At 38.5% G+C, this 23707-nt stretch overlaps 1 protein-coding gene across 1 annotated transcript; it reads right to left on the bottom strand.

The window, feature by feature from the left end:
• Positions 1-15493: 15493 nt before the first annotated feature.
• Positions 15494-16468, bottom strand: LOC134373336 (olfactory receptor 11H1-like). The gene has a single exon (XM_063091053.1). It carries the CDS (start codon positions 16439-16441, stop codon positions 15494-15496), a length of 948 nt encoding a protein of 315 aa, XP_062947123.1. The 5' UTR covers positions 16442-16468.
• Positions 16469-23707: the final 7239 nt, after the last annotated feature.

The following is a 23707-nucleotide window of genomic DNA, read 5'->3' as shown; positions in this document are numbered from 1 at the left end:
CCTTGGGAGTTCTAGAACATACTGGAAAAACAGCTCGTTGATTATGATATAAAGGATACATTTCACCAAGTGAGGGATTCAAGTTGTACACACTTCATTGTGCCTCCCTGCAGGTAGAGAGCCAGTGGAGACAGAAACAGAGGACAGCAAGAATAGTCAGATATGCACAACTTAAGATAGATCCCAGCAGAGAAACTGGTGACACTTCCCAATCTTCCTTCCGGGGATGATTAGCAGAGGTTAGTAAGTTCTTTGGAGGGGAGCCCTCAGCTATGAATGGGCTCATTCCAAGGCAAGGCAGCAAATTCACTTGTCCATTACAGAGTGGATTGAAGGATAAAAAATGGCGATGATACAAACATAGAACTCTCATTTGATCATTAACTGTGCAACATATATGCGCCCAATAATATTGTCCTTGTTTTACTCATGAGGCAGTTGAATGTCAAAGAAACTAAGTTACTTGCTCAAGGTCAAAGTAGTAGTAAGTGGGAGAGATGGGACTACAGTCCAGGTATTCTGCCTCCAAGGTTGCTGTTTCCACTATAGAAGTCCTCAGGACTAAGAAAACATTTCAAGTGAATTCTGTTGTTGAGTTTATGGAAAATAGAAAGTCTCAAAAGTTAGTTCAGATAAAGCATCAAGAAAGTAGAGAAAGTAAGCAGGGTAATGATGAGACTGAAAAAGCAGTTGAAGAAAATATGAAGTCTTGATACTTTCATGTTCAGAACTGAGTGCTAGAGGTAGGAGATTGCTTTGTCTCTTTTTTCACTTTTTCGTTATTTCTCACTCATAGTAAGGCCTCTAATTGTTCATTATGAAAAAAGCAATAATAACATGTCCCCTATTAAGGTCCCTGAAAAGATGGAAATAGGCAGGAGACCGGACTTGTGCCCTAGGAGTGAGAGATGTCAGATAACCAAAGGGAAGGGCATTGCCCTCCTGAGAGGGTGTGGCATTAGTAACTCCGGCCCTTGGGCAAAGGAGGATTTAGTATTAAAAGACACAGACTTCTCTGTTTTTACCACGAGTCTTCACTGTGAGGATAACGTGCCTGGGTGATCACATAAAGCTGGCTCTGGAAGCACTGGAGCTGCTTTTCCTCTCAGCTACTTGAGCATCATAGTTGTATATGCCTCAGACTTCGCTGGAAAGTTCAGAGAAAGCACAAGAAGAGCCTGAGAATTCATCATCTAGATGACTGAACCTTGCAAAACCATCAACATCATTGTGGACATCATTCAATACACTTGATGCCCCATCATTCTGTTTCCACGGCTATCCCCTTACATTTTTGAAAGGCTGTTTCTTGAGCCCTGACTGTGCCAGATAGCATGCCCTGTTATTCATGGGCTTCCCTCTCGAGACTCGTATCTACTGACATTTCAGGGGCTGGAATTGATCTCAGGCCAAGCAGACACAGTGGCCTTGGGCAGAGATTCTAAGAATACAGAAAAGTTCTGAGCTATGGAGTAGTTCTTTGTCTTCAAGGCATCAGGTTTGATGGTATTACCCTGAGGCATACACATATTGTCCACAAATGATGGTTTCCCATCTGTCCAGTTAAATTGTGGCAAGCCTTAACCAAATGTTCCCCTTAAGCTCTGCTTAGCTCCTGGCCTCTGGCTTCCCCTGGAGAGGGGCAGGGTTTCTCCTGGGAGTGATTCTCCATTTTTTCTTTCTTCTCTATCACTTCCACTAATTGCTCTTGTCCACAAAGCCTACCTGGCACTAGGGCAGCGGTTTGGTTACCTTTGAGCAGAGGAAGTGGAGTTCAGTGGAGACAGAGCTGCAGTTTGTCAGGCAGGATTCTTTCTCACCTTCTGCAGCAAAGGAGTAAAGTCATCTTCTGTGATTCTTCCTTCCACAATGGCCTCTGCCCTCTGTCACAGGTAGGTGTGACACCCCTGTTAGATTGAAGGTGGGAAGTTCCAGGAAAAGAGGAGAATGCTTTGTTAACCTGTTGACTTCTCCCAAAACTGCACTGCTTTTTCTCTCAACAGCTCTATTTCATGACTTCCTCTTTTCCAGTCTGGTTTGCGGATTTCAGTTCTCACTAACTTTGTATCACATCCTCCTGACATCTGAAAGAAAAGTTCCTTCTCTATTTTCCAGGAGAGTTTTCTTCCTCGCAGCAAGAGCAACTCACCTTCTCTACCATTTTTATCCTTTCCCCTCCAGGGTTCCAAATAGTCTTAATATTAAGCTCCTTTATAGCAGGAAAATTGAAGAGAGACCCACAATTTTACTGGAGGGAGTTCGATCCTCCCACTGAGGAAGGAAGCACAAAGTAGAAAGGAGAAGCGGAAAGGTGGATTTCTATCTGAATGGCAGGATCGTCTTTCCCAGAGAATATGGGCCCTTGGGAAGCTTCTGGGAAGGATGTTATAAAATTGGAGCCAGAACTGGGTTTTGGTAATTTGATATTCCAAAGAGAGAAGCGCCTGCCTACTCTCATTTAATCCTACCTGACTAGACTGAAATCCTTTTTGAATATTTGTCAATGCCTCTGTTCTTGCAATAATAACTATATAAGTTTGATTTTGGATATATTAAAACAGTTCTCTTATCTTTTGTCATAAGCATTCAGTTTTCAAGTATCATGTGAGGGGGTTTTGTTCTGTGGAGGATTGGGAAAACACATTTAAATTTATTTTTTCCACATACATTTATGAGTTTTGACTAAAACCTTAGGCTCTGTAGTGCCTCAGTTTTTTCCAGCTTATTAACATTTTTGTCTTTCAAAACTTTTCTGTTCACTAAAATAATCTGTCTCTCTTGATATGTGTTTGTATATAGAGGTTTGCTTAACCGGCCAGCAACGCCTGTGCCCCTCCTCCCACCCAGCCCTGGCCCCAAAGTATCAACCTCCTAAAGTGAGACTTTTGAGAAAAAGGGCTACTTATAAATGTCAATCACTATGTTTATTTTCTTATTTTATGCCCAATACACGTGTGGCAGAGTTTGTTAGCTGCATACTTAATTTCCAATTTTCTTTCCTTTCTGCTTAATACAACTTCAATTTTATTCTGGTGGCAATGTGCCCAGCTTAAGAAATTAAATGTCACAGCCTTCCTTGTTGCAGTGGTCATTATTTGACAAGCTTATGTTCAATCACCAATGTAAGTGGAATATGGGTTTGCCTATTCTGTCTGAAGCTTCTGCTGCTGTCTTCAGATAATAAGGTTCTTGAGGATGAAAACATATACTATGAAGGATTTATCAAAAAAGCAGGAGAGCCTCGGTCCCTGATGACATCTTGAAACTCCTGCGTTTGGACTACCATGGACTGATTACTTCTAGGAGTGTTTGTGTGAGAAAAAAACTAGATGTTTATCTTATATAAGCTGCTGTTACTTGGGTTTCTAATATGTAGCTGAATCTGCATCTAATATATGCAACAATTCTGGGTCCCTGAATAGATCTTGAATTTCCTTTTTGCTTCTAATGCTTAAAGTGGGTAAAATGTAGAATGACTGAACGATTTAATAAAAAGTAATTTTTATTTATTCCAACTCAAATTCTAGATTCTTTGTCTCTTTGGAGGAAGTTGAATTATAATTTAAAACATGGTTCTGTTCTTATTAAAATAACTAAAAGTATATGTTCTGATAGATAAATGACTTATGTTCTTTAAAAAAGATGGGCATTTGAAATATGTTGTTACATAAAACACAGATAAATAAAGGGTAGGTATCCAAACAATAATAGTTCAAACTCTCTTTTAATGAAAATTGATTCTTGTATTTGTGGTAAGCAGGAGTCTTAGGGAAGAGAGAGGCACAGGCAGATGGGAGGTCCCTGGGGGAAACATTCCTATTTGGGATGATTCATTGGAGGTTCAATTGATTGCATGGTATGTCCCTCCATTTCCTCTCTCTTTCTCTACCACCCCCCCTTCCAAACATCTAGAATTAACACTGCAAGGCTAGTTTATTGCCAAAGACCCCTCTCACGTTTATAGAAAGAACAGATTCTGAGTGAAATTGAAGCACCAGAGTGCCAGATTTACTGCTTCCCACAAAGTGACCCCACATGAAAAAAAGTCTCCGGGAAGCTCTGTGAAGACACACGTTAAAAGGCTTACCAAAGACAGTATCATTATCCTTACACATAAAGTAGAGGGAAGGCTAGGTAAGTGATGTGTCTATAAGCACTGCTCTAAGTTATACATGTATTTCTAAAGATTAATATTTTTAACTCCACATCCTTTGTAAATTAGATGAGTATACATATTTATCATGGAAAAAAATAGGAAATAAACATATTAACATAAAAGAGGAAACAAAAAAATCTAAATCACCCATAATACCATGACTCTATATTTATGAAAGGTTATACATAATAGTATTGCTTCATAGTCTGCCTTTTCCACTCAATAACATAATATTTTACGTATTAAATACTTTTTTACATAATTTAATATAATAACTTTATATAATTTGTGTAATTATTGTCCTAAAACGACTGAAAAGAAATCCCTCAGTGTTTCTCCTACACTCGTTTCTTCTCTACTATGTTTGTTTCTGGTATAAATTCAGCTCTTTGGCCTGCATGACCTTGTAGTTCTGAAGGTAGCTACACAGAACTTAGCCATATTTCCTGGGAAATGATGCATGCTGTAGCAGAAACTTGAAGTCAGCAGAACTGGTTCTTGCACTTACTATATGTGACCTTGGTCAATATATTTGGTTTCATTGGGTCTCAGCTATGAAATGAGTGAGGAAATGTGTACCCTAATTATGTGCCAGAATTTGTGAGGGTGAACTGAGCAACTATGTGAAAATGTTTTGTAAGTGATAAAGAACTTTACAAATGAAAGACATTAATAAACTGCAATCAATTTTATGTATACTATGTATAAGATTCTATTCTTATTTTACTTATTCATGATATCCACTCTCCAACAAAAGTATTATCATTAGCTCTATTTGATTGATTAAAAAAATCAAGGCAGAAATGTTATGTAATTTGCAAAAACTCACACAATTAATGATAGCACTTAGATTTGATACCAGAGTGCTGGCCCTTTTCCTCTATAGCAGTAAAGAGTGTGGGCTCTTTAGGATGCTGCCTGGGATCAGATACTACCTCCAAGTAAGAAATTACTCTTCATGCCTGTTTCATCTTTAGTAAACTGGAGATACAGTAATACTGCCCTGACTTCTTTGGGTTTTCTTAAGTAGTAACTAAAACAATACATAGACAAAGACTTAGAACAAAGCATGACATGAAACAAGTGGCTCAAAATATTAATTATTAGTCTTTTCAGTATTGCCAAAAGAGCAAACACTGTGGTGGTAAATATACACATGTAAAGTTGTTAAACTATGGGGCCTGCCTGGGGTCCTGAGGCAGGAGCCAAGGGCTGCCACCCCTTCCTGAAAACCAGGCAAGAAGCGTGCCAAAAACACCACTCCCATGCCAGTGGCCCACCACAGCCACTGCAATAGCCACGGCTGCCACAAAAGCAGCTAGGCACCACAGCAGTAGCCACAGCCACCATGCAGGTGATCCGCCAGACACTCGACTGAGTTGACACAAGGAGAATCACCAGCAGAGACCAAAAAAAAAAAAAAAAAAAAACTGCAAAAGATGTCTCTCTCCAGAAAGCCCACTCCAGAGCAGTAGAGGTATCTGCTCTATAATAATAGTGGGGGACCTTAACACCCCTCTCTCAGCATCGGACAGATCATCCAGGCAACAAATCAACAGAGAAACCATTAATCTTTCAGAAGAAGAAAACAAATCTGTGGTTATTTGAAGGGGATGAGGAGAGAGAGGGGGATGGGAAGAGACTGGATAAGGGGTGCAAAGAATAAGTACAATTTGTAATAATGAATATGCTAACAATATTGATTTGATCAACATACGTTGTACACAAGTGATGGTAGTCAACATTAAAACCCCAAAATATGTATAATCAATTTTGCTTCACTAAAAGTAATAATAAATAAATAAATAAACTTGTTAAACTAATCAATTCACACTCTCTTTTCTTGTAATGTTGCTTGCCATGCATTCCATGCCCTAACTTTTCCAGTAATCTTAAAAATGTGTGATGTTTGGTTGTACAAATAAATTCTGCTTTTTGAGGGAATTAATTGTAGTTGAGGGAAAATTCAATGTTTGGTCAGCTTGACAAATGTTTAAAGGCAGCTACTAAACACTATGACTCATATTTAAAAGCAGAAAATACTGACTTTCTATTTTCACTTCCCCTGAGGAAACCACTAATCAACACAGTTATTTTTAAATGTCACCCTGATGTATTCTTTTGAAAGTCTAAATGATTAGAAAAAATATATAACACTATGTTTTTACTGCTATCCTTAATAGTCTTTCTCTCTTCCTCTCTCTCTTTGTGGGGTGCAGTTTGACTTTGAAAAAAAATATGGTATATATGTTGCAGTGTTTGGTTAAATAATTTAGGACCAAATGGGAAGGGCTGTGAACCAATAATAGTGTTTGGGGTTGTAGGAAGAGACCACTGAAAAGTTAGTGGCTGCACAGCCCAGTGATGACCACCCAGCTGCTGCAGGAAGCACCCCAGCCTTGGCCATGCCTCCCCAACATGTGCAACCAGCCCAGCGACGACCACCAAACTGCAGCAAGAAGGGTCCCAGGTTCCCAAGCTGGGGTGGTGGAGGGTTTTTGCCACAACACCCTGGCCAAGCCACCACTGGAAGCCCCAGATCTCCACTGTGGGAATGAGGTGGGTACTACAGGCCTCAATCCTGCCCTTCTTCCTTTCTCCTTTTTCCACCACATTTCCTTCCTCTTTCCCTTCTCCCCCTCCCTCCCAACTGCTCTGCAACATCCTAGAATGTAAATAAAATAAAATAAAATAAAAAAGCAATCAAAAAAGAAAGAAAGAAAAGTTAGTGGCTGTAACAAACATATTGACTTAGTAACTCAAGGTAGGGAGTTCTGAAATTAAGGTGAAAATATTGCCTTCCTTGATTGTTTGTTCTTCGTGAGCCCTTTATTGATCAGCCTTGGGGAATTTAAAAGGCATATACCATGGAAAGGGGCATAGAGAGAGGCAACATCCTCAATGGGCCATAATGAGAGATACTATTGCAGAGTTCTGCTAAGTAAGATTGACTAAGGAGCTTGACAACTTCTCACACCAAAGGAGCAAGTAGTTGTCATACCTGGAATGTTCGTGCCAAAATTCACAAATGTATTCCTACTTCTGAACTGAGTGATCAATGATCTCCTCTCCAAGAAACTATTCTAAGACAAAAACCCTTAAAGGAAAATTCTTACGAGGACATAATATCCATATATCCTGCATTTTCTGGGACAGTTTTGTTTTGGACTAGATGAATCCTAATTTGGGTTTGCAAAATATTATCACAGCAAGTATTTATGAAGATTTTATTGAGATATTATTTTATAACATAACAATGGAAATAACTATAACGTCTAACGAAAGCATTGGTGGTGGATGGAAGGAGGCTCTCTGAGTGTTCAGTAACCTTAGCGCTGTATGGCCCAGTACTCATTCTGTAAGAGGTCATTCTCGTGTAACTGTGGCATTTATTTTTCACCTAATTCTCCCCACTAAAAATCCCCTTTTGTATGTATTTAATAAGTCAGCTCTAAGCTCCTTGGAAGGAAAGCCTTCCTAGAAAAATGTTTATCTCACCACATGAAAATTCACAATCTTTACCATATTAGTTTACTGGAAATTATAGCTCCTGAAAACAATAAGTATAAAAACTTGCTATAACATAGGAACAGTTTGACATAATATTAAATAAAACAGACATATAAATGAAAATAGTTGCATGAGAGAGATTGAATTCTGGATGCTTTTTCTCTTTAAAATTTTACCTTAATGTTATTTTCACACTATTTCAGCAACAAATAACAATGGACTGTTATATATATTTTTTCACTTAAACAATTTATCCCTAAGCACACCATTTCCCTCTCTAATTCTTGAGGAGATATTATGTTGTCTAAAACTCAGTTAACTAACCCACTGAGTTTTTGGTGATACCTCATTTAAGTAAAAATGTTAGATGCCCAGAATATTGCATTTCTGATTTTTTTTTTTTTTTTTTTGGTGGTTGGCTGCATTTGTGAATATTTTGACTGATGTTGCTATACTTGGAATTAGCATCTGCTGTTCAGGGATTTAGAAAGAGGTAATGCATAAAAAAAACCTTACATATGGATGACATTAGGCTGGAATGTTTTATTGTCCCATGGAAATTTTGGTAAATTGATTTTAAAGGTTTATTTATCAGGAATGACCACATTACCAAAATAATAAAACCAAACATGATAAGAACCATCATCAGAAAATATGTTTTTTCTCCTTTATTTGTTTTTTTTTTTTTTTTTTTCTTAAATTTTATTTTGTCGATATACATTGTAGCTGATTAATGCTCCCCATCACCAAAACCTCCCTCCCTTCTCCCTCCCCCCTCCCCCCCGACAATGTCCTTTCTGTTTGCTTGTTGTATCAACTTCAAATAATTGTGGTTGTTATATCTTCTTCCCCCCCCCCGGTTTGTGTGTGTGTGTGTATGTGTGTGTGTGAATTTATATATTAATTTTTAGCTCCCTCCAATAAGTGAGAACATGTGGTATTTCTCTTTATGTGCCTGACTTGTTTCACTTAATATAATTCTCTCAAGGTCCATCCATGTTGTTGCAAATGGCAGTATTTCATTCGTTTTTATAGCTGAGTAGTATTCCATTGTGTAGATGTACCACATTTTCCGTATCCACTCATCTGATGATGGGCATTTGGGCTGGTTCCAACTCTTGGCTATTGTAAAGAGTGCTGCGATGAACATTGGGGAACAGGTATACCTTCGACTTGATGATTTCCATTCCTCTGGGTATATTCCCAACAGTGGGATGGCTGGGTCGTATGGTAGATCTATTTGCAATTGTTTAAGGAACCTCCATACCATTTTCCATAGAGGCTGCACCATTTTGCAGTCCCACCAACAATGTATGAGAGTTCCTTTTTCTCCGCAGCCTCGCCAGCATTTATCGTTCATAGTCTTTTGGATTTTAGCCATCCTAACTGGGGTTAGATGGTATCTCAATGTGGTTTTGATTTGCATTTCCCGGATGCTGAGTGATGTTGAGCATTTTTTCATTTGTCTGTTGGCCATTTGGATATCTTCCTTAGAGAAATGCCTACTTAGCTCTTTTGCCCATTTTTTAATTGGGTTGCTTGTTTTCTTCTTGTAAAGTTGTTTGAGTTCCTTATATATTCTGGATATTAATCCTTTGTCAGATGTATATTTTGCAAATATTTTCTCCCACTCTGTTGGTTGTCTTTTAACTCTTTTAATTGTTTCTTTTGCTGTGCAGAAGCTTTTTAGTTTGATATAATCCCATTTGTTTATTTTTCCTTTGGTTGCCCGTGCTTTTGGGGTCGTATTCATGAAGTCTGTGCCCAGTCCTATTTCCTGAAGTGTTTCTCCTATGTTTTCTTTAAGAAGTTTTATTGTCTCAGGGTGTATATTTAAATCCTTAATCCATTTTGAGTTGATTTTAGTATACGGTGAGAGGTATGGATCTAGTTTCATTCTCCTGCATATCGATATCCAGTTATCCCAGCACCACTTGCTGAAGAGGCAGTCCCTTCGCCACTGAATAGGCTTGGTGCCTTTGTCAAAGATCAGATGGCAGTAAGTGTGTGGGTTGATTTCTGGATTCTCTATTCTATTCCATTGGTCAGTGTGTCTGTTTTTATGCCAGTACCATACTGTTTTGGTTATTATAGCTTTGTAGTATAGCTTAAAGTCAGGTAGTGTTATGCCTCCAGCTTTATTTTTTTTGCTGAGCATTGCTTTGGCTATTCGTGGTCTTCTATTGTTCCATATAAATGTCTGAATAGTTTTTTCCATTTCTGAGAAAAATGTCTTTGGAATTTTGATGGGGATTGCATTGAATTTGTATATCACTTTGGGTAGTATGGACATTTTCACTATGTTGATTCTTCCAATCCAAGAGCATGGAATATCTTTCCATCTTCTTGTATCCTCTCTAATTTCTCTCAGCAGTGGTTTGTAGTTCTCATTATAGAGATTTTTCACCTCCTTGGTTAACTCAATTCCTAAGTATTTTATTTTTTTGGTGGCTATTGTAAATGGGCAGGCTTTCTTGATTTCTCCTTCTGCATGTTCACTATTGGAGAAAAGAAATGCTACTGATTTTTGTGTGTTGATTTTGTATCCTGCTACTGTGCTGAAATCATTTATCAATTCCAACAGTTTTTTTGTAGAGGTTTTAGGCTGTCCGATATATAGGATCATGTCATCTGCAAACAGGGACAGTTTGACTTCATCTTTTCCAATCTGGATGCCCTTTATTTCCTTCTCTTCTCTGATTGCTCTGGCTAGTACTTCCAACACTATGTTGAATAGAAGTGGTGAGAGTGGGCATCCTTGTCTAGTGCCTGTTCTTAAAGGAAAAGCTTTCAGCTTTTCCCCATTCAGGATGATATTGGCTGTGGGTTTGTCATATATGGCTTTAATTATGTTGAGATACTTTCCCTCTATACCTAACTTATAGAGGGTCTTTGTCATGAATGAGTGCTGAACTTTATCAAATGCTTTTTCAGCATCTATAGAGATGATCATATGGTCCTTGTGTTTGAGTTTATTAATATGGTGTATCACATTTATTGATTTGCGTATGTTGAACCAACCTTGCATCCCTGGGATGAATCCCACTTGATCGTGATGAATAATTTTTCGTATGTGTTGCTGTATTCTGTTTGCTAGTATTTTAGTGAGGATTTTTGCATCTATATTCATAAAGGATATCGGCCTGTAGTTTTCTTTTTTGGTTATATCTTTACCTGGTTTTGGTATCAGGATGATGTTTGCTTCATAGAATGAGTTTGGGAGATTTGCGTCCGTTTCAATCTTTTGGAATAGTTTGTAAAGAATCGGTGTCAATTCCTCTTTGAATGTTTGGTAAAATTCTGCTGTGAATCCATCTGGTCCTGGGCTTTTCTTTGTTGGGAGCCTTCTGATAACAGCTTCAATCTCCTTTATTGTTATTGGTCTGTTCAAATTTTCTACGTCTTCACGGTTCAGTTTTGGGAGCTTGTGTGTGTCCAGAAATTTATCCATTTCCTCCAGATTTTCAAATTTGTTGGCGTATAGTTGTTTATAGTAGTCTCGAATGATTCCTTGTATTTCAGATGAATCAGTTGTAATATCGCCTTTTTCATTTCTAATTTTTGTTATTTGAGTCTTCTCTCTTCTTTTTTTTGTTAGCCATGCTAATGGTTTGTCAATTTTATTTATCTTTTCAAAAAACCAACTTTTTGATTCGTTGATCTTTTGAATTGTTTTTGGTTTTCAATTTCATTCAGTTCTGCTCTGATCTTAATGATTTCTTTCCGTCTGCTAACTTTAGGATTGGATTGTTCTTGTTTTTCTAGTTCTTTAAGGTGAAGTGTTAGGTTGTTCACTTGCCATCTTTCCATTCTTCTGAAGTGAGCATTTAATGCAATAAATTTTCCCCTCAATACTGCTTTTGCAGTATCCCACAGGTTTTGGTATGATGTATCATTGTTTTCATTAGTTTCAATAAACTTTTTGATTTCCTGCTTGATTTCTTCTTGGACCCATATGTCATTAAGTAGAATGCTGTTTAATTTCCATGTGTTTGTGTAGTTTCCAAAGTTTTGTTTGTTATTAATTTCTAGTTTTAATCCATTGTGGTCTGAGAAGATACATGGGATAATTCCAATTTTTTTGAATTTATTGAGACTTGATTTGTGACCTAATATGTGATCTATCCTGGAGAATGATCCATGTGCTGATGAGAAGAATGAATATTCTGAGGTTGTTGGGTGGAATGTTCTGTAGATATCTGCCAATTCCAATTGGTCTAGAGTCTTGTTTAGATCTTGTGTTTCTCTACTGATTCTTTGCCTAGATGATCTGTCTAATATTGACAGTGGAGTGTTCAGGTCCCCTGCTATTATGGTATTAGTGTCTATTTCCTTCTTTAGGTCTAATAGAGTTTGTTTTATAAATCTGACTGCTCCAACATTGGGTGCGTACATATTTATGATTGTTATGTCTTCTTGATGGATCAGTCCTTTTATCATTAAGTAGTGTCCCTCATTGTCTCTTTTTATGGTTTTTAGTTTAAAGTCTATTTTGTCAGATATAAGAATAGCCACTCCAGCTCGTTTTTCTTTTCTGTTTGCATGGTAAATCTTTTTCCATCCTTTCACTCTTAGTCTGTGTGAATCTTTATGGGTGAGGTGGGTCTCTTGTAGGCAGCATATAGTTGGGTCCTGCTTTTTGATCCAGTCAGCCAGTCTGTGTCTTTTAATTGGGGAATTTAAGCCTTTAACATTAAGAGTTGTTATTGAAAGGTGTTGATTTATTCCTAGCATTTTATTGGTTGTTTGGTTGTCTTAGGTGTCTTTTGTTCCTTGCTTTCTGATTTACTGATTGGTTTCTTTGTTTGTTGGTTCCTTAGGTTGTAGATAGTGTTTTTGTTAGCTTGTTTTCTCTTCATGAATGCCATTTTTATTGTACTAGCGGGTTTAGATTTTTCTTAGGTTTTTATGGCAGTGGTAGTTATTTTTCAGGAACCAAACCCAGTACTCCCTTGAGGATTTCTTGTAAGGGTGGTCTTGTGGTAGTGAACTCCCGCAGTTTTTGTTTGTCTGAGAAATATACTATTTGCCCCTCATTTCGGAAGGATAGCCTTGCAGGGTAGAGTATTCTTGGCTGGCAATCTTTGTCTTTTAGTATTTTGAAAATATCATCCCATTCCTTTCTAGCTTTTAGGGTTTGTGATGAAAAGTCTGATGTTAACCTGATTGGGGCTCCCTTATAGGTGATTTGACGCTTCTCTCTTGCAGCTTTTAAGATTCTCTCTTTGTCTCTGAGTTTTGCCAATTTGACTATGACATGTCTTGGAGAAGGCCTTTTTGGGTTGAATACATTTGGAGATCGTTGAGCTTCCTGGATCTGAAGATCTGTGATTTTTCCTATACCAGGGAAGTTTTCTACCACTATTTTGTTGAATATGTTTTCAATGGAATCTCCATTTTCCTCCCCTTCTGGAATACCCATGACTCGGATATTTGAGCGCTTGAGGTTGTCTGATATCTCTCTCAGATTTTCTTCCATGTCCTTGATTCTTTTTTCTTTCTTTTTGTCTGCTTGTGTTATTTCAAACAGCCCATCTTCAAGTTCAGAGGTTCTCTCTTCAACTTCGACAAGCCTGCTGGTTAAACTCTCCGTTGTGTTTTTTATTTCGCTGAATAACTTCTTCAGTTCAGCAAGTTCTGCTACATTTTTTTTCAGGACATTGATTTCCTTGTATATTTCCTCTTTCAGATCCTGTATACTTTTCCTCATTTCATCATGATGTCTAGCTGAGTTTTCTTGTATCTCATTCAGTTTCCTTAGAATTATCACTCGAAATTCCTTGTCAGTTATTTCAAGGGCTTCTTGTTCTATAGGATCTAGAGTATGAGATTTATTAACTTTTGGTGGTGTACTTTCTTGATTTTTTGTATTTCTGGTGTCTTTTTTTTGGTGTTTATTCATTGTGGCAGGGGGTTTCACAGTCCACCGGTTTGAGACTAATGACTAACTAGGATGTTGCTGTGGTTGCCAATTTGGTATGGCTCCCGCCGTGACTGCTCAGTTGGCCTCTAGTGTCTTGTGTGTGTGGTTGCCTCGGGTCTTGGGCTTCTCCGGGGATCCACCTTTCTGGTCAGCTTGTACTCTGCTGGGCTGGTGGATCACGCACCACAGGGTGTGTGATCTCTGTTGAGCTTTCACTTTCTGTACAGGACTTCTCCCAGTTCCGTGTGCTCTGGCCCAGGCTGTTAGATCGTGCAGTGGCGACCCCACCGGGTGTGTGGTTTCTGTCAAGTCTCCGCCTCCCTGGCCGCACGTCTCCCCCCTCTGTGCACACTGTGCTGGGCTGGGGTGTGTCTTCTGCACCCCTCGTCTATCAGCTGGGCCTTCAAGACCCTGCTCAGCACCGCCTCGCCCAGGAAGTCTACCAGGTTTCTGCTAGGCACAGATGACCGGTCTCTCTGGGTGCCTTTGTAGCACTGTGTAGATCTTTCTTGGGTCTTGTTCACCTTTGTATCCCCCCGGTATAAACCGAGTCTAGTGCCCGCCTGCAGCCTTCTCTCCAGCAGGTTCTAGCGGACCTGGGAGCTCTCCTACCACACTATTCCCAACCAGAAATTCGTTAGGCTTTTTTCCAAACTGGTGGTCGCAGAGATGGTATCTGCCTCCCAGTAACAGGAAGTTTACCGGGGCCGGAGTCCAGGGTGTGGTGGAGTGACAGTCGGCCCGCCCGTATTTCCTAGCCCTCCCAACACTGGTCGGGACGCCCCACACCCCCAGCCCCGCCAGAGAACCGCAGAGGGAGTGGGAGAGGAGGCCGGCCCGCAGGGTCCGGAAAGCCCCGCGCCAGGCCAAGCAAATGGGCTCAGTGATGGCCGATCAGGGCGGGGCTGCCCGCATCTGGGAAAATGGAGGCAGCACTGGGGCAGTGAGTGGCCTGGTGGTGCAGGCGGGAGCCGGGTGAGCAACCACCCCCCGAACAGAGCTGTGCCAGGGATCACTCACAGTGCTGTGCCAGGTCGGGCGCTCGCTCTGTCTCTGGTTTGTTGCCTTCCGTGTTCTTGGCGCTGCCGCCTCGGGCTGTTCAGTCGCGGCGCCGCTCGGGCGCTCCCAGGAATCTTCTTTAATGCCGGCCTGAAACCTCGAATCCTGAATAGGGCAGCTGGCCGCCTTCAGTGCGGCCCCAGCCTCCGGGATCCTGGCTGCATCCACAGCAGCCCTGGCGCCGTGTTCCCTGTTTCAAGACTCGCTTTTGCAGCTAAGAATCAGTTCTTTTCCTGCTCCACACTTCAAACCTGTTGCCGGTAAATGAGGCAGCCTCTCCTGCCGGGGGCAAAGTGGCGTTCAGCCCCCACGACCGGCCAGCAGCAGCAGTCCTCCCTTAAGAGATGGCCAGAGGAAGGTCCACAAGTTTCCCGGCTGCCTGAGGCCCAGTGGCCACCTTTTCCACCTCAGCTACTCCGCGCCAGCCGCTGCAGCCGCCGCCATCTTGAAACTCCTCTTTTCTCCTTTATTTGTAACCAACCAATTAAACAAACAAAATGATGTAGTTATAATTTTATTGATCCCAGAACTGTAAATTTAAATTATCAAAAGGAATATAGGAATTTTATCACAGATGAATCATATGAAAACTGTCTAGAATACAACCAAATATGTACATTCCTTAGTTAACATACAGTTTAAGTGCAAAAGAGAAGCCAAACACTTCCATTTGTCTATACAATATGGTCATTTTAATTTTAAAAGGAGCCCCATAGATGCTTAATTTCATAGCCTAATATAGTCAATACCACTAGATCCATATTTGAGATTTAGATAACTGTATAATTCTGATTGTTTTTGATAGGCTATACTGGCCTGATTATGGAGGAATCATCTAATATGACTTAGATTATGTTGGAACTCCCCATAACCTTCCTCAGGGCTGTCTTTATCTCCTTATTCCGGAGACTGTAGATGAGGGGATTGAAGAGTGGGGTCACCATAGCATAGAACAAAGTTGCCATTTTCTGCATCCCAGCAGAATGCACCAGTCCTGGGCTCACATACATGACCATCAGAGAACCATAGAACAGTAATACCACAGCCAAATGAGATCCACAGGTGGAGAAGGCCTTGTACCTCCCAGTGGCTGAAGGCATACGCAGCACAGCTATCAGAACAAGAGTATAGGACCCAAGAATAAAGAGGAAGTTACCAAAGGTAACTAATGAGCTCAGAGTGTAGCAGAGCAGTTGGGTTTTGGGGGCAGAAGTGCATGCCAATGAAAATAGTGGCCCTGGGTCACACACAATATGGTCAATAATGTTTGGAGCACAGAAGGGTATCTTAGAGATAAGAACAATGGGGATCATGAACCACAGAGATCCACAAACCCAGCAGATAATGACCAGTTTGATATAGAGATGCCCAGTCATAATATTAGGGTAGTGCAAGGGATGGCAGATAGCAAGGTACCAATCAAAGGACATGACAGCCAAAAGCAAGCATTCAGACGTACCCAAAGAGAAAAAGAAATAGAATTGGAGGAAACCCCCAGCAAAGGAGATGGTTTTTTCCTCTGAGAGGAAGTTGACCAACATCTTGCGGACTGTAGAAGAGACATACCAGATCTCTAGAAAGGAGAAATTCCCCAGGAACATGTACATGGGGGTATGGAGTCTCTGGTCACACCATAGTGCACAAACAATGGCCCCATTCCCCGTTATGGTCAGAGTGTATGTTGCAGGGAAGAGTGAGAAGAGGAGGATCCGAATCTTCCACTCACAAGAGAAACCTCGGAGCATAAATTCTCTTACAAAGGCAAAGCCGGAATCTTGCTCAGAGATATTCATTGGGTCAGTAACCTGCAAGGTCAAGAGACATATTGTTACCGGTAAGGACTAGTTTAAAATGTGTTCCTTTTTCAAGAATGACGTGAATAAAGTGAACATGGGTCATTATTCAAAAGAATCATCAGTTAGGAAGAGAATGGAGTTTACTTTTTCTTGGCTAAGCTTGGGGCATCGTAGATAGCTTGCTGCACAGAACCAAACTTTTGCCTTCTTCTAAATCTTTCCCTTACTGTGATCATGATAGAATTAGGTAAAGTCAAACTCATTCTGTAAGCTTGTTATTTTTGAGCAGAGATAATCTATGACAGTATCTGGCTAACGTATAACACAAAGTTAACCTTTAAATGTATTAATTTCTTATTCCAAACCCAACTTACAATGCAATGGGCTCAGCAAATAAAGTTTTAGTTTGACTATTTATATCTCAGTTAAATATGTTAACATTATTTAAACATGAAAAAGAAATAAACATACTTTACAGTAAGTTCTTAGTAATCATTTTAAAGGCTTATCTCTGTACATCTTTTATCGCTGCTGTTAGCTTGAGCATCATAAAAATGCAAATTCATGTTACTTACCAACACTGACTTTTAAGATTGTAATGTTGAAAGGTCTTTTGTAGAAAACCATGGCTTTACGTTTTTGCTTGACCTTTCACCTTAATTTCATAGGCTGATGTCACTATCGTACTGATATAGTCAATATTATATTGACAGTGTGTACAGAAATTTACAAAAGAAGATCTAGGCATGGGACTTTATTTTTTGAAATTTTTCTCCATAAAATTTTGAGATTGGTTTTCCTTTTATGCTTGTGTAAAATTAAAAATTTCTACTAAATGACAGAAGTCAAATACTTTCTTTTGTCATAGGTAAACTTACTTCATATCACATTCTTATGAAAACGATGTCAGGGATCTGAGTTACCTAAAAAAAAAATTTTTTTTGGCCACGTACAGGGATGTGAGTCCTGGAATTCTTGAGGACTTACATTTTGGGCACTAACACAAAATTTTCAAAAGAAGTTTTTCTTCCAACCTACTCTCACACTGGTGCTCTGGAAAGCTTTTTAGTATTATTAGGTGAAAGCTATACTTGCTCTTCTTTTAGTAATAGGTATCTGTCTTTAAAATGCTCTAAATCAGAAGCATTAGTAAATCAACACTAAGAAATTGTGGAATGAGAAGGGATTGACACAGAGGTGTCAGAAACCTCAGCAGTGCTCAAAAGATGAAGCTATCGTAGTTTTGGCATGGACCAAATCTCTAAATGACCTGTTTTATAAACCATGTCCTCCTGTCTCCAGCCAGATAATGAATTTTATTGCTGCACAAAAATTGAGCATGCAGTTTCTTTATGTCATATTCTCCTGGGACTTGGGACTCTATAGCATTAGGAAAGTTCTTCTCTTCCAAATAAATGGATCTTTAAAGAGTTTAATGATTACACATTCTCTGAGGAAATAGTAGAGAGTAGTGACAACTTCTCTAAGGCACCATTATTTACAAAGAGTTTGCCCATCTGGAATGTGAATTCCAAGAAACTTCCAGAAGACACAGTCTGAGAAAAAATAAGACATAATGTATCACGGAGAGTTCTGAGATAGAGTTTAGGAACATTTCAAATATCCCTGAGAAATATGTTGGAGGATACAGAGTCCAATGAGGAAAATGTTGAGGTACAAACGTTGTGGGATTGAAAAAATTTTATAGAATTTAGAAATAACTTTTTAGAAGGGCAGCATGACAGAGTTCATTAGATTTGAGAGGAAAGTGCGAGAAGTATCAACATTTAAGTTAACTGACAGAAATACTTCAAAGGAACATGTGGCTTCCCAATTAGTATAACAGAAGTCTTTACTTTCATTGATTAGTATTCTTCCTAATTTTTTCTTATGGCATTTGGGGGTCTGCATAGTATGACTAAAACACCAAGTAGTATAAAATAGTAAATAGTAAAACAGCTCATATCAAGTAGTGTAAAATAGTAGCAGACATCTGGAGTATATGCCCGAAAAATACTGGTCTAGTATCACAGACTGCTTGAAGAACATCTAAAAGCATACTCCTCGTAGCAGGCGGAAGAGGAGAAAGATAATTCAGACCTTTATTACCTCTTAGTCATACTATATCAGTCTTTAGAAACTCCTAAAATGTAGTCTTGATCGTTATTTGCCTGCTCAAAAACCATCAATGGTTTAATTATTTGCAAAGGAAAGCCCAAATTCCCAAGTTCTCCATGAACTGGTTTCAACTTACTTTTCTTATCTGTCGCTACCCCCTTTTACAGATAAATTGAAGAGTATTTCATTCTCTGTATAGCTTTGAATTTCCTGTGCTCTCTTTGTGGCCATTCTCTCTATCTGGAATTTCCCTCTTAATTCCATCCACTCCTGCCAAAAAACCCACCTGTCTTTCAAGGCTGTTCAAATGCCATTTTTTTTTCCCCATAATGCTTTTCTTTATTTCCCTAACTAAAGGTCTTTATCATCACTAATTTTTTATTATTCCAGAAGTTTTATTTTATCATCTTTGTATCTTTCTTATCATACTAATCACAAGCTGCTGTATTATAGTTATTTGTACTTATCTTCTTCCCCCTTCCAGATTAGAAGCTCTTTGAAGGCAATCAACAGGTATTGTTAAACTGTCTTAATCCAGGTAATAAAAATGCATTGCATTTATTGGTCCTCATTAAATATTTGTTGAATAAATTATATTTTACTTTTTATTATATGAGATTTATTATTTGTAAAATCCATACCTGGTGCACCAAAGTGAAAAAAGACAACCCCAAGGTGAGTGACCATATGACAGTATATTTATAACTTCTCTGGGTTGAAACTCCTTATGAGAGACTTAGAAATCTCATTGAAGAGATGGCTTGAAATGTGACCTAGAATAGGGATACTCAAATTGTGGTCAATGGGTTAGGGCAATCCACAGAATTGTTACCAGTACATGACAACTACAGGAATTAAGAGTACACGTTTAAAAATGTTTAATAGCAGAGTAATTTTATGTGTGTTGAATCTGCTAATATTAATGTGGGCATAGATTTGTCTATTTATATTTTCGTTTCTAGTTACTTTTTATTTTATTTAACAAAACATGTTTAAAAATGTTTAATAGCAGAGTAATTTTATGTGTGTTGAATCTATTAATATTAATGTGGGCATAGATTTGTCTATTTATATTTTCGTTTCTAGTTACTTTTTATTTTATTTAACAAAACTCTCAACTGTGATGAAGTAGGGTAAAAGAGCTGGTCCTTCCCTGAAGTTAGTTTCAGAAGCATTGACTCAGAGGACAAGTGGAAGTTAAACTGAATGGGGAAGGCATTCTAACTAGGAGAAACTGTGTGCAGAAACCTGGGTGGAAAGGGTCATTAGCTGTGATGTGCTTTTTCAGATCTGATAGTCTGGAGAAACTTACGTAGAGTGAAATAAGCAAAGCACAGAGGGATAAATACCGCATGTGCTCACTCAAATGTGGGAGCTAAGAGAGAAAGAAGGAAGGAAAGAAATACCAATTAGTGCATTGTTCTTGCAGAGGGAGAGAACATTCCTTGGGCTACAAAGTGGCGTGGGGAGGGAGGGGGAGGGGAGGGAGGTTGGGGGTAACTGGGTGGGGGACATGGGGCACAAAAGCAATTTCTGGTAATGGGTATGCTGTCAGTATGAATCTGACCCTCACATCATGGGCATGAGGGGTAACAATCGCCCTTGTATCTTATGAATATTCATAATACATACATACATAAAAGGAAAAAAGTGGAGATAAAGAGGACAGGAAGTGTGAGAAGAAAGCCTTAGGGTATGGAGGCTGCCTTGGTTGAACCAGATAATGAAATAGGAAGAGGCAGTTTAGATGTCCCAACAAATTATCAAATTGCTTCTCTACAGTAATGTCAATCTAAACAATTTCCATTTTCAAGATTTATTCCCCAGGCCTTGAATTCTGCATTAATTTATAGTTCCTAAATCACAAAATAGCTAGAAGAATAGTTAGTTTAATTATCAATAAGTTCTACGTCACACATCCTGCTTTTATTCCCCTTTCCTCATCCTCCAATATGACTTGACTTGAATAAATCTGCCCAAACACATAGGACCTTCCCCCATATTGTTATCTTGATATTTATTCTGCAGTGATTATGAGCAAGAAGAATCAGTATCAAAGAAAGAAGAACAAACAATAATGATTTAGACTAATTTGATTCTAATTGTGCACTGTATATAGATGAAGGAATTATGTTCAGGTCTGAGCTCTCTAATCTGTCCCGTTGGTCTATGTGTCTGTTTTTATGCCAGTACCATATTTTCTTGGTTACTATAACTTTTTAGTACAATTTGAAGTCAGGTAGTATGATGCCTCCAGCTTTGTTATCTTTGTTTAGGATTGCTTGGACTATTTGTGTTTCCATGTAAATTTTAGAAACATTTTTTTCTGTTTCAGTGAAGAATGTCACTGGTATTTTGATAGAAATTGCACTAAATCTGTAGATTGCTTTGAGTAGAATAGCCATTTTAACATGGGATATCTTTCCATTTATTTGTCTTCTTCAATTTCTTTCTTCAAAGTTTTATAGCTATCATTGTAGAGGTCTTCCATATCCTTTGTTAAGTTTATTCCTAGGTATCTATTTGTTTTTGTAGTTATTGTAAAAGGAATTGTTTTCTTGATTTCTTTTTCTGGTAGTTCGCTATTTGTATATAGAAATGTTTCTGACTTTTGTACGCTGATTTTGTATCCTGCAACTTTACTGAATTCATTATTAGTTCTAACATTTTTTTAATGGCGTCTTAGGGTTTTCAATATATAAGATCACGTCAGCAAACAAAGACAGTTTGACTTCTTCTTATCAATTTGGATGTGTTTTATTCTTTCTCTTGACTAATTACTCTACCTGGGACTTGCAGCAGTATGTTGAATAGAAGTGGTGAAAGTGGGCATCCTTGTCTTGTTCCTGTTCTTAAAGGAAAAGCTTTCAGCTTTTCCCCATTCAGGATGATATTGGCCGTGGGTTTGGCATATATGGCTTTAATTATGTTGAGATACTTTCCCTCTATACCTAACTTATAGAGGGTCTTTGTCATAAATGAGTTCTGAACTTTATCAAATGCTTTTTCAGCATCTATAGAGATGATCATATAGTCCTTGTGTTTGAGTTTATTAATATGGTGTATCACATTTATTGATTTGCGTATGCTGAACCAACCTTGCATCCCTGGGATGAATCCCCCTTGATCGTGGTGAATAATTTTACGTATGTGTTGCTGTATTCTGTTTGCTAGTATTTTAGTGAGGATTTTTGCATCTATATTCATCAAGGATATCGGCCTGTAGTTTTCCTTTTTGGTTATATCTTTACCTGGTTTTGGTATCAGGATGATGTTTGCTTCATAGAATGAGTTTGGGAGATTTGCGTCCGTTTCAATCTTTTGGAATAGTTTGTAAAGAATCGGTGTCAATTCCTCTTTGAATGTTTGGTAAAATTCTGCTGTGAATCCATCTGGTCCTGGGCTTTTCTTTGTTGGGAGCCTTCTGATAACAGCTTCAATCTCCTTTATTGTTATTGGTCTGTTCAAATTTTCTACGTCTTCATGGTTCAGTTTTGGGAGCTTGTGTGTGTCCAGAAATTTATCCATTTCCTCCAGATTTTCAAATTTGTTGGCGTATAGTTGTTTATAGTAGTCTCAAATGATTCCTTGTATTTCAGATGAATCAGTTGTAATATCGCCTTTTTCATTTCTAATTTTTGTTATTTGAGTCTTCTCTCTTCTTTTTTTTGTTAGCCATGCTAATGGTTTGTCAATTTTATTTATCTTTTCAAAAAACCAACTTTTTGATTTGTTGATCTTTTGAATTGTTTTTTGGTTTTCAATTTCATTCAGTTCTGCTCTGATCTTAATGATTTCTTTCCGTCTGCTAACTTTAGGTTTGGATTGTTCTTGTTTTTCTAGTTCTTTAAGGTGAAGTGTTAGGTTGTTCACTTGCCATCTTTCCATTCTTCTGAAGTGAGCGTTTAATGCAATGAATTTCCCCCTCAATACTGCTTTTGCAGTATCCCACAGGTTTTGGTATGATGTATCATTGTTTTCATTAGTTTCAATAAATTTTTTGATTTCCTGCTTGATTTCTTCTTGGACCCATATGTCATTAAGTAGAATGCTGTTTAATTTCCATGTGTTTGTATAGTTTCCAGAGTTTCGTTTGTTATTAATTTCTAGTTTTAATCCATTGTGGTCTGAGAAGATACATGGGATAATTCCAATTTTTTTGAATTTATTGAGACTTGATTTGTGACCTAATATGTGATCTATCCTGGAGAATGATCCATGTGCTGCTGAGAAGAATGAATATTCTGAGGTTGTTGGGTGGAATGTTCTGTAGATATCTGCCAATTCCAATTGGTCTAGAGTCTTGTTTAGATCTTGTGTTTCTCTACTGATTCTTTGCCTAGATGATCTGTCTAATATTGATAGTGGGGTGTTCAGGTCCCCTGCTATTATGGTCTTAGTGTCTATTTCCTTCTTTAGGTCTAATAGAGTTTGTTTTATAAATCTGTCTGCTCCAACATTGGGTGCGTACATATTTATGATTGTTATGTCTTCTTGATGGATCAGTCCTTTTATCATTAAGTAGTGTCCCTCATTGTCTCTTTTTATGGTTTTTAGTTTAAAGTCTATTTTGTCAGATATAAGAATAGCTACTCCAGCTCGTTTTTCTTTTCTGTTTGCATGGTAAATCTTTTTCCATCCTTTCACTCTTAGTCTATGTGAATCTTTATGGGTGAGGTGGGTCTCTTGTAGGCAGCATATAGTTGGGTCCTGCTTTTTGATCCAGTCAGCCAGTCTGTGTCTTTTGATTGGGGAATTTAAGCCTTTTACATTAAGAGTTGTTATTGAAAGGTGTTGATTTATTCCTAGCATTTTATTGGTTGTTTGGTTGTCTTGGGTGTCTTTTGTTCCTTGCTTTCTGATTTACTGTTTGGTTTCTGTGTTTGTTGGTTCCTTAGGTTGTAGATAGCGTTTTTGTTTGCTTGTTTTCTCATCATGAATGCCATTTTTATTATACTAGTGGGTTTTGATCTTTCTTGGGTTTTTATGGCAGTGGCAGTTATTTTTCAGGAACCAAACCCAGTACTCCCTTGAGGATTTCTTGTAAGGGTGGTCGTGTGGTACTGAACTCCCGCAGCTTTTGTTTGTCTGAGAAATATACTATTTGCCCCTCATTTCGGAAGGATAGCCTTGCAGGGTAGAGTA

Source organism: Cynocephalus volans, chromosome 3, assembly GCF_027409185.1.
Source record: "Cynocephalus volans isolate mCynVol1 chromosome 3, mCynVol1.pri, whole genome shotgun sequence".
In the NCBI taxonomy this organism is placed as follows: domain Eukaryota; kingdom Metazoa; phylum Chordata; class Mammalia; order Dermoptera; family Cynocephalidae; genus Cynocephalus; species Cynocephalus volans.
This window is presented reverse-complemented; position numbering and strand designations above follow the sequence as displayed.